Source organism: Coffea arabica, chromosome 6c (genome assembly GCF_036785885.1).
Source record: "Coffea arabica cultivar ET-39 chromosome 6c, Coffea Arabica ET-39 HiFi, whole genome shotgun sequence".
NCBI classification, from domain to species: Eukaryota; Viridiplantae; Streptophyta; class Magnoliopsida; order Gentianales; family Rubiaceae; genus Coffea; species Coffea arabica.
In genome coordinates, this window is record NC_092320.1 from 13,932,432 (window position 1) to 13,943,123 (window position 10,692).

The 10,692-nt window shown below is 35.5% G+C and overlaps 1 protein-coding gene across 2 annotated transcripts; it reads left to right on the forward strand.

The window, feature by feature from the left end:
* Nucleotides 1-1,960: 1,960 nt before the first annotated feature.
* LOC113692639 (uncharacterized) lies at nt 1,961-10,393 on the forward strand. Of its 2 annotated transcripts, XM_027211100.2 has the most exons (8): nt 1,961-2,272; nt 3,381-3,570; nt 4,573-4,730; nt 7,393-7,515; nt 7,629-7,876; nt 7,958-8,227; nt 8,315-8,591; nt 9,295-10,393. In XM_027211100.2, exons 2-7 carry the CDS (start codon nt 3,396-3,398, stop codon nt 8,559-8,561), a joined length of 1,221 nt encoding a protein of 406 aa, XP_027066901.1. In that variant the 5' UTR covers nt 1,961-2,272; nt 3,381-3,395; the 3' UTR covers nt 8,562-8,591; nt 9,295-10,393. The 2 variants fall into 2 exon arrangements, with proteins under 2 accessions (XP_027066901.1, XP_071909099.1); XM_072052998.1 differs by lacking the exon at nt 7,393-7,515 and having other exon boundaries at nt 9,295-9,857.
* Nucleotides 10,394-10,692: the final 299 nt, after the last annotated feature.

Here is a 10,692-nt window from a genome sequence, read left to right on the forward strand (position 1 = left end):
TTTTAGTGGGGATACAATAGCTAAACCTAGTGAGTTTAAAATCGTGTAGTTACTTTCTCAAAAGCTAAACAAAATGTCAGCAATTTTAGAATGGGACTGATTAGAGGTGTTAATCACAATCAAATTATATTGATCCATCCAAACTTGTCCACTAATAAGTAGACTTTAATGTGCAATTAGGGTTGTCAATGGGCTTGGGCTAGCTCGAGCCCAGTTCATTCAACCCGCAACAAGGCCCTATGAGCCTTATGTTTAATAGGCTTGGGATGAGTTTGGGACTAAATGGGGCCCAAATTAAATGAGCTGAGATTGGGCTTTACTAAGTTCAAACTTGATTAAGACCTGACCTATTTACATGTATAATTATATATATAATATATGTAATTTCATATTAAGTGGTATATATAATGTAGAATTATACATTATAACATTAAAATATCAATCATTTATATACAAATTTATAATAATTTATAAATATTAATATATTATTTATAATTATATATTTAATTATGAGTTTGGGTCAAACCCGATATGAACCCAAAGTTAATATAAAATGATGAGTCGAGTTTGAACTTTCTAACTTAGGTCCAAGTCTGAAAGTTCAAAATCCTGAAAGCCCCATTTATTTTTTGAGTTGAACTTGGGCTTCCCAAAGTGAGGCCCAGCTTATAGAGCTTGATAGACACCCCTGTATGTAGAGCTTTTGGTAGAGTGTGCTTGGAAAACTGACTCGAATTCCCATATTATAGGATATAGTTTGCTTGCATACTGTTGGCTGTGCTGTCCATGTTCTAAATGTATGCAATACCAAGTGCATATTATATAAACTATTGATGAAATTGGATCAAAACCATACAGTTGCTAAATTTCAAATCGCGTTATTTTAGTCCTGTGATTCAACAATCCAATTTTATAAATTTGATCCCAATCTAAGTAAGATTCTTGGAGTTTGTAAGTAAAACTATAGTCAAATGAATAGAATTTTGTAGAATCAAGTGCATATTATATAAACTAAGAGAATTCTTACGAATTTAAAATTCGTAGCCTTATATGTCATGAATTCATATCAATGATATTTATTTTTCATATTTGTAGTCTAAAAATAAAATAAATTTCGAAAATTGAATGTTTATCAATTAGCATATAATGCTAGAATACATACATTTTAGCTGAAGAAATTTATTTTTTCTAACTACCATCACATTTTCTGCATCTATTTGCACATTTTTTCAACTATTCATGAACAATAAGCTTATAAATAAATAAAATGTTAATTTTTTTTCATATTTTTTAGTAGGAACTTACGATTCTATGATCCATCTATGGTTTAATCCTATGACTTCCAAAAGGAACCCTAGGTAGGATTCCCATTTTAAAAACCTTAAGACTCCAATCCTGAAAACGGCTATCCCATGTACAAAATAAAGGGGGGAAAAAGTAATAAAAAAGGATGATAAAAGAAAATAAAGAAGAAGAACCCCTCTGGATATTCAATTTGGTATTGTAATTTTCGGGCCTTTTTTTTCTGGGCTGAACTGCAACATTAAAGGGCCCAATATGTGATTGTAAAACCTGGATCAGCCCAAATTTCCAACGTTAGGCGCCAAGTTTCCAAGAACAAGAAACAGAAAATCATTTCAGCTGGTTCGTCCGGATTAGAGGTGTGCAAAGTCGAAAAATTTCGATTTATTGATCGATTTGAAATTGAATTCGAAATTTTGAATTCGGTAATTCGGTAAATCGAAATGAAATTCGATAATTTCGATTTCGAATTAATCGAAATCGGATCGAATTCAAAAATATAATTTTTAAAATCGAAATTACCGATTTCGAATTGAAATTTCGAAAGTGGAATTCGAAAGCAGAAAAGTAATTTCGAATTCGTTTTACAATATATGTAATATAAAATTTATATTATATAATATAATAACAATAATACATTATAGTAGTTAGTCTTCGGTCAAAAGGACAAAAAAGCAAAACCTAAATCTATTAAGCACTTAAGCTCCAATCTTCGGTCTTCCTTTCTTCCTCCGCCGCTGACTCTACCAGTCTCACAACTCTCACCTTCCTTCCTCCGCCGCCAATCTACCAGTCTTCAGTCGAGAAAGAGCTCAACTGAGAGCCTTCAGCTTTCCTACTTTCTCAGTTCTCACCTTCACTCTCTCTCACTCTAGTCCTTCATCTTCAAGCCATCAAGCTAGCCCATCATCTGCCCGGCAGTCTTCATCTTCAAGCCATCATCAGCCTTCATCTTCAAGGACAAATTGAGGTACGCTGGTGATTTTGCTTAATAGGGGCTATGCTATAATTGTTATCAATTTGTGTTTCTAGTTTATTTTTTATTAATTTTTGTTTCTAGTTTATTTTTCTTAGGCATTTCATCAAACAGCTTGTGAGTATTCTAGTAGTTCCGAAATTTCAATAAAATCAATATCTTTTAATCGTAATGAATGGTTGTATAAGTATTGTGATGGTTTAGATTGTAATGAAATGGTTTAAATTGTAATGAAACAGCTTGTGGTTTTGTATTTCGACTTTAGATTGTAATGGATGCATTTTATTCTCGTGGACTGGAATGGTTTTATAAGTATTGTAATGAATGGACTTTGTATAAGTTACTGCTATTGCTAGTTTGCCACCGCTAGTTGTTGCCTTCCCAGGTCTCGCCGGTGTTGCTTGTTGTGATGCAGACTTGTGAGAAGTTATTATAAAAAAAAAAAATAGGTTTTTGACTTTCGGTGAATTCGGAAGAATTTGGTAATTTCCGCATTCGAAATTGAATTCGAAATCGGAATTGGCCAATTCGAATTTGAATTCGGTAGGCAATTTCTATGTCAAAATTTCGAAAAATTCCGATTTACCGATTTCGAATTCATTGCACACCCTAGTCCGGATCTTTCTCTAGTCTTACTGAGCAAGAACTAACGGTAATCGTCATTCTTTTTTTTTCATTGTTTTTTCTTTATTTTTTTGTGGTAATTAGTCTTGGGGTGTTGAAGCGTTGCCCCATTTTAAGAGCCGAAATTCAGTAATCCGCATAATTGTTGCTCATATGCGTTAAGTTTCTTGCGCACCACCTGTTCGATTAATTAACGATAGGCTCTTCTAAGAATTTTGGGTTCTTAATCCGCCATGTTCTTACTAAAATAGTGAGATTTTGGATTTAGAAAAATTTTTAGACTGCTTCGATCCCTTGGTCTTTTTCTTTGTATAAGTTTTAGCACTGCTGCAATCCCACTTTGTTCTTCTTTTATGTTTATGTTTTTTCAATTGATTTTAAATGGGGAAAATGTTTTTTTAATTCTTTTTTTAGTTTTGGGCTTTAATTTCTTTGTTAATTTCAATGGTTCTTTTATTTCATTTGCTCATGTTTGCAGAGAGCAATCCAGACAATGTCTGCAATCAGAGCAATTGGTAGGGCACTTTTTGCTGCAGTCAAGGCTGACACTTCATCATCATCTTCTGCAGCTGCAGCTGCTGCTTCCACTGCTAGGACTAAACATAACCCTCTTGAGGATTTCTTCGAGGCTGACAGAAGTTCAGATGACGACAAGCCTGTTGTATATGGTATAAACACCTCTTCTCTCTATCATATCGTGAAGTTCTTTGGTTTTCATGTAATTGAAGAAACTGAAGTTAATAAGTTGGAGCCCGAAATTGACCGTGGAAATAAAGTACTGGTACAGTCTTAAATTCTACAAATACTTTGTGGTTTGAATAGCATCTCCTTGTAGTATCTAAGCTTAAGTATTTAATGTCAGAAGTGAAAAGGATCTCTTTTTTTGCATTGTGTTCTGGAGGTGTAATAATTCAGCTGATCTGTCTTAAGCTTTGACAATTCCTTTGAGGATTGCAGTGACAACCTCTTAAAATGGTGCTTCTGATGCTTTGGATGTCAAACAACATTTAGAAACAGCCTTGAGCATGACCTAGCATTTATGACTAGGAATTTTTTTTCCTTTTTACTTTTTTCCTCGATAATGGTATGTTCTATTTTCGGAATCATTCTTATACAGATGCTAAAATAATTTTGATAAAGAGCTATTTTTGAGTTCTTGTTTATTTTATTAAATTAAGATAGCTTATTTCAGCAAAGTAAACCTATACAGATAAGAAAGACAGCAGCAACTATTTCTTCTTATTACAACTCTATGTTGCTTCATACTTTTTCCAACCAGTTAAGGTCTATGATATAGCAGGATATGTGGAAACTTGAGTTCTAGAAAGCACCCTTTGTTTTCCAGAGAGATATGGCATGAGATAATTGTACACCCATGTTTGTTTGGTCTTGATATCTTTTTTTGTTAGATGATTATCCTCAAATTAATAAATTTTTAGGTATTGTAAATCAGTTGTACTTTCTTTTCTTGCTGGTTGCTCCATCTGAGTTACTGCATATAGCTTATGGACCTTGTTTTTTCTTGGTTAATAAATGAAAAGGTTGTATTCTGCTCTATGGTGTATGTGCAGCGCATGGCATTTTGTTAAACTTATGTTCATGGAACATATTGTTACCACTCCTTTCTTGTCAGTTGTGTGTTCAAAATAACTGTTGATTTTATCATATAGGTAGGGGCTGGAAAGCTTCTGAATTGTGCCTTAAATCATGGGATGATCCTCAGAAGTTATGGTTTGTTCTATTAAAGGAGAAAAACATGTTGATGACCCAACGCCAGATGCTTCATGCTCAGAACCTACGTTTTGCAAATCCAGAACATATCTCCAAGGTAGATTATGTATTCTCCAATTTGCTGTTTTTCTTTCATTTTTCAAATGCTTTTTCTGGTACTGTTATATAGCCATTTCTGCCATTTATCTTAAAGAATAAAATCCAATGTACTTGAAAAAGTTTCTTTGCTATAATCTTCTGCATTTTATTCTAATAAGCAACCAATTTCAGTTTTTTTCCCCAGTTTTATTATGCTAGAAAACTTCTCGATACTTATGCAGTGATGAACATCATTGCTTTGGTTAATCATGAAACTTTGTCTGATACAAGGTGAACGCAATTCTACAGAGCCTATCACATTTTTCCGCTTTATGAAACATTCCTAGGATTACGATTCTACTTAATAGACAGTTTTTTCCACTTGAAGGCGTGGGAGAAGCAGAGGGTGAAGAGAGAGGACCTAATAGGAGAAACACTATCTGCCAGATACATGTTTCTCCCAAGAAAAAAATCATTTTTGTATTTGAAAATGTAGTTGTACAGTGAGGGGACTCGCCGGGGGAGGGGGGGGAGGGGGGAAGAGAGAGAGGACCTGATAGGAGAAACACTGTCTGCCTGATATATGTTTCTCTGGAGAAAAAGTAAAAATTATAATCCTCACATTTTGTGGCTGATAGTAGCCCTGGAGGACCTGGGAGGAGGGGGGGGGGAGAGAGAGAGAGAGACAGACAGAAAGGCCTGTTAGAGAGGGATTCAAATTAGAGGAGAAATATACTCGAGTTTTGCTGCTGATAGTATTCCTAGAAAACACAATCTGTCAGATACATTTTTCTTTTGAAAAAAGCTCTCCTATTTTGCAGCTCACAGTAATCTTGGGGGGAGATAGAGAGTGTGTGTGTGTGTGTGAGTGAGAGAGAGAGAGAGAGAGAGAGAGAGAGAGAGGGGACCTAATTGGAGGAAACATATCCTCATATTCATTGCTGACAAAAGTCCTAGAAGAAGTTAGGTACATGTTTCTTTAGAAAAAAGTTCTCATACTTTTCACCTCACAGTATTTCTAGAAGAAACCGCATGTCCTAGATACATGTTTTTCATAGTTCTTCTGTATAATATCTTTATTCTTGTCAACCTCAAAGGAATTAATATCATAATTCAATCTTTCCGAATATGTTGTCTGAAAATGATCTTATCAGCAAAATTTTTAATTCTGACATTGTGTATTTTAATCAACAAATGGCATATTGTAATTCTGTATGATTGGAAATTTATTTTTCTTCTTATTTTTTCAACTAAAAGCTTATCTTGAAAGGTTGGAAAAAATTGAATTCTATAAATGGTTGTGTTTTCTATGTATGGAATTACCAATGAGTTAATTAAATAGTTTCCTTGCTCCATTACAAGTAGGTTGGGGTTGTCTGACCTTTTTCCTTAATATGCTTCATGTTTTAGCAATGAACTTTTTGTTTTACATTTATGGTCTTTCCTAGTTCAAATGAATGGTAAGCGGATCTACTCTTTTATGAATTTCTGGTCAGGTAAAATTAGTTGGGTATGCTGGAGTAGCTTTAGGTGAGTATGATGCTTGTATTCAAAACTGTCCAGCTTAATCTTTTGGCTGTTGTATTTTTATGGCATGAATGTTACAGAAGTAGAGAGGAAAAAAGTAATAATTAACATAATGATGGACATTCATGGACTAAGAGAGCCCCTGAGACCTAAATTTGTCAGAGTGGAAATTTTGACATGATTGGGGAATTTCAACTTGGAAATAATAGTCACAGTGTATAAAATTCTTACTTCTAGAGAACAAGATAGTTGTTTAGTTCTGAATCGCACTGGCTAATGGCTATGCCATCGCCAAAGCTGGTTCCTTATCCTCTTCTTCTTGAAGCCTGAGTGTGACATATGCTTTGAGCCTTTAGTCATCATGCATCCATTCTGTTACCCTAGCACTGAGGCTTCTTATTTCTTCTTAGTTTTTCCTTGTCAGAATAGACAAGTGTAGAAATGCTTTTTCCAAAAGCTTTCAAATGCTCTATAAACTAGAGAGCTTTGTATCTTTACTTTTGTGCCTATTTTGTTGCTCCAATCTTCTAGTTCAGCTGCTTCATGATTTTCAAAGGCTGACAGAGCCATAACTTGTACATAAGTCAGAACTTTTTTCCAACAAGTATAAGACTTGCAAGATTACTACTATCTCAACTCATTTACTACATTTGTGGTGAGTGACTTTGAGCCATTGACTACCATCTGATTTAACTGATATTTTGGCTTTTTAACTTTGTTAATTACTGGAATTTATAGTTAAGTATGGGGATATTTGGTGATGACAACCACAAATGATTTAGTCTTATGTCATATTTTCATTCTCCAATGCTGTGCAAAGTTGTGTTTTATGTCCAGTATATAACCTTTAATCCTTAGTTCGCATTGATGATCTTTCTACCAGCCTGTACAACACAAGAAATTAGTTCGGCTATTTGAAATAATCCTGCATACCTGCAAGTGGCTTGGCTTTCACCTAATTTTTGTTCCTTGTGTTTATACTGCTTTTATTTTGGAGATTAGACGTTTTCCAACTTTGATTGAATGCACTTATTTATTTATTTATTTATTTTTTTGTATGTGGAATATTTCTACTCAAATCTAATTATATCTTGTTGGGTTATACATGTGTGTGGCGATAGTTTCGTTAACTAATTGTGAATTTTACAACAAAGGTGTCTGTCTACCCTTTTGTATATCAAAGGCGGATGCACCATACATCCGATTTCTCTACCATAGATGATCACAAGGAACTTTTCGTGTATCCTCCACATGACAGAAATAATACTCTTAGTGAGGTAAACAATTAATTTGACTAAGAAATTGAGAAATCATATCTTCTCATGGTCCTTAATGTCTACTTGGTATTTCTTATAATCTAACACTTTTTACTTGCTATATTCACATATAGGATCAGATCCCTTTGGAAAAAATTAAGGAATTATATAGTCCTCTCATTCATGAATATGAGTCCAGATCGAAAGTTGCCAAAAAGAAAGAAGTGACTTGGATGGATTTTTCTAGACTGTTAATCAACACAGAGGTTGAGAAACGCATTTGGATATTTGAAGAAGTTCATAGAAGGAACTTGCATATCGTGGACGGATGTTTCAGTGAAGATCCACCGATTGCGTGTACTTGGCCTTTGCCCAATGAAAGGTAAGTTGTAATGTTTCTAATGCTTTCAACATTTATCATAGTTGTCCATGTTATAAGATTGATTTTTTTTTTCTTTTTTAGGTGCGCTATAGTTTCAGTTATTGCTGGATTTGACCCGAAGACGGGGACGATATTTTATGGAATCGTGATACGGAATGAACATGGCGAAATATTGCTGATACAATGTCTGACTGAAGTCATTGAATCTTGGAAAAGATTTAATCCGCATGAGGCTGAGGCTGAAGCTATTCGTAGAGGCATTAAGTTTGCAGATAAGAATAAGAAAATGTTAGGATATGACAAGTTCATAGTTGAATCTGATAGCAAAGAAGGCATTAATCGGGTTTCAAGGTCTCTTACTTTCTTAAGATTTTATTTCACTTTGGATCCTTTTTTTGTTCTTTATATTTATACTCGTGTTTGGCATTTGTTTGGCAGATGGGCAAGTGAAAATTACCCAAATTTTGAATTGAGACACACATATCGCGAATTAATGGGGTTAACCCAACTCCTCATCAACCATGTGAAGGTATCACCAGATGTCCAAAATCCCGATTACGAGTCGATTGAGAAGGATTTAAAACCCATTGCAGAAGGATTCAAGGCTGGCATGTTGCGCCTTATATTTCCAAAGTCCAGGAAGAGCAAGAAGGGAAGGAACCAGAAGAACAAGCGTGAGAATTGAATGATGTTCAAGTTAAAGTAGTAGAGTGAGGTATGCGCAATTTTCTCTACCTTTTTTTCCCTAATTATTTCATTTCAAAGGTTTTTTTTTTCTAAATTTTTTTGAAAAAGATAGAAAACAAAGAACTGCTTCCGTGTGTTCAATTTCTTTGATATCTACCCCTGTTGTGGTATCAACTCTTTAGTGTGTTCAAACTCTTAGGTCTTTAGATTTTTTTCTTGATTTTTGTCGCTGAAACACATAAGCATGTGTGCATTATTAAACATTTGATGAGTTTGTATATTGTCGATAGATAGTATCGGATGAAGAAATGCAGTATTAATGTTCATCTTTTGTAGAATCCCTTTTATGTACTGGTAGTTTTGTTGCTTAGTAACGACTTGGTTCAATTGGGTCAATTCCAGATGGAGATATTTGGCTATTTGCTGCCTTGTTTATAGGTTTATGTTCTGTTCAATTATTTGACATTGATATATTTTTCTGAGTTCGTTTTGCCATTCTGCAGCAAGAATCATTACTTGTACTACGGTCAGGTTATTAACAATTTAACATCTTTCTTTATTTGATCGCTGTCTCCTTTTGTTTATGACAGTATTCATCCCTCTCCCTCCCCCCCCCCCCCCCCCCCCCCCGCCTTTTTTCTCTTCCTCTTCTGCGTGGTCATAGCAAAATTCACGATTGGGCAATTAAGTTTTGATGCATGTTTGATTGATGCTGTGTTGCTTGTCTGCAGTTGGGCTGCTGTAGTCCACCAAAACGTTGTGGTTTTCTGCAAAGAAATGAAAGCTTCTGGGAGATCCCAGAATCCAGGTTTTTGCTTCCCAGAACGAGGAACGCCAAATGTGGGCAAGCAGCAGCAACAGGGGAGGGTGCTATGATTGTGACTCATGCATAGCAGGTTACCTAGCCAAATTCCAGATGGACTGGCAGGCTGATAAGGCACTATTTGTGGCCATCCTTCTCATCCTCATAGTTAGTACCTCCCTTGCCTTCTGGACCTTTGGTTTCAGGGATGAAAGCGAACATGCCTGTGAACAAAGGAAATACAGGAACATGGTTAATGCTTCATGCGCTAGTGTGTCAATTTCAATTTTGTTCCCTTTTGTTGTGGCTGAATCGTTCACTGTAGAATATAGATGCCAACCAACTTTGGTGGAATTCAATTTGGGCAATGTTCGTCATATTTGATGCAATTGCCTCTGAATTTGGTAGTTTTGCTGCAGTAGATGTAAGTACATGTGTACCTGAATCATTTCTCTCACCCTATCCTATAGCAATAGAAGTGCATTTACGAAATTTAGGCTTAGTGATTGAGAGCTTTTATTGTTTTAGAGAGGAGCGTTTATTGTTGTCCAGATTCTAGATTTCTGTGTCCCTTCAGGCTGCATTAGGTCTGGGGTTTCTCAAATCATCCTTTGCTCTAAAAGCTCAGAAAAGGGGGAAAAAAAAAAAGAAAACAACAGCAATACAATGCTGTTCTGATATAGCACACTTCTGCATGTATACCATTTTTGAAGTGCTTTTGCATTTTTAATTTTAAATCGTTGGGGTGACCAGAGAGGGCCCGACTTGGACACAAGTATTCCTCAATTCTTCAACGACTCCATCTATGATTTGTCTTTAGTGAATGGTGTGATGGTAGCGTAAAGTGTGCAGGCAGTCAAGACAAAAGGATAACCTCTGTGTGTCTGTTAATGACTCACCGATTCTGGCTCGTGATGGGAACCCCAGCTCTCACTGGAGGATTTGCTGAAGAAGATTTCGTCAAAGTGGGTGAGTTCTTTGATGCAGCCGTGAAACTGGCTCTGAAGATCAAAGCTGAGACTAAAGGTTTTAAAGCTTGTTCAATGTTTACTTTGACTCATCTTTTTCGATATCCTCTGGAGCTTAATAAGCTGGCAGGGTGTTCAAATACCTCTATCTTTGCTTTTGTTCAGGTACAAAATTGAAGGACTTTGTGGCAACAATGAAGGATGCTAACTTAAATCTGGGATTACTAAGCTACGGCATGAGATTGAAGGGCATGCCAAACAATTTCCAACAATTGGGTTCAAGAAAGACACAATGAAATACAAGGACTGAACAAGGTTCCCTCCATTGTGAGGTAAATCAGCAGCTTGTTGACTGCTAA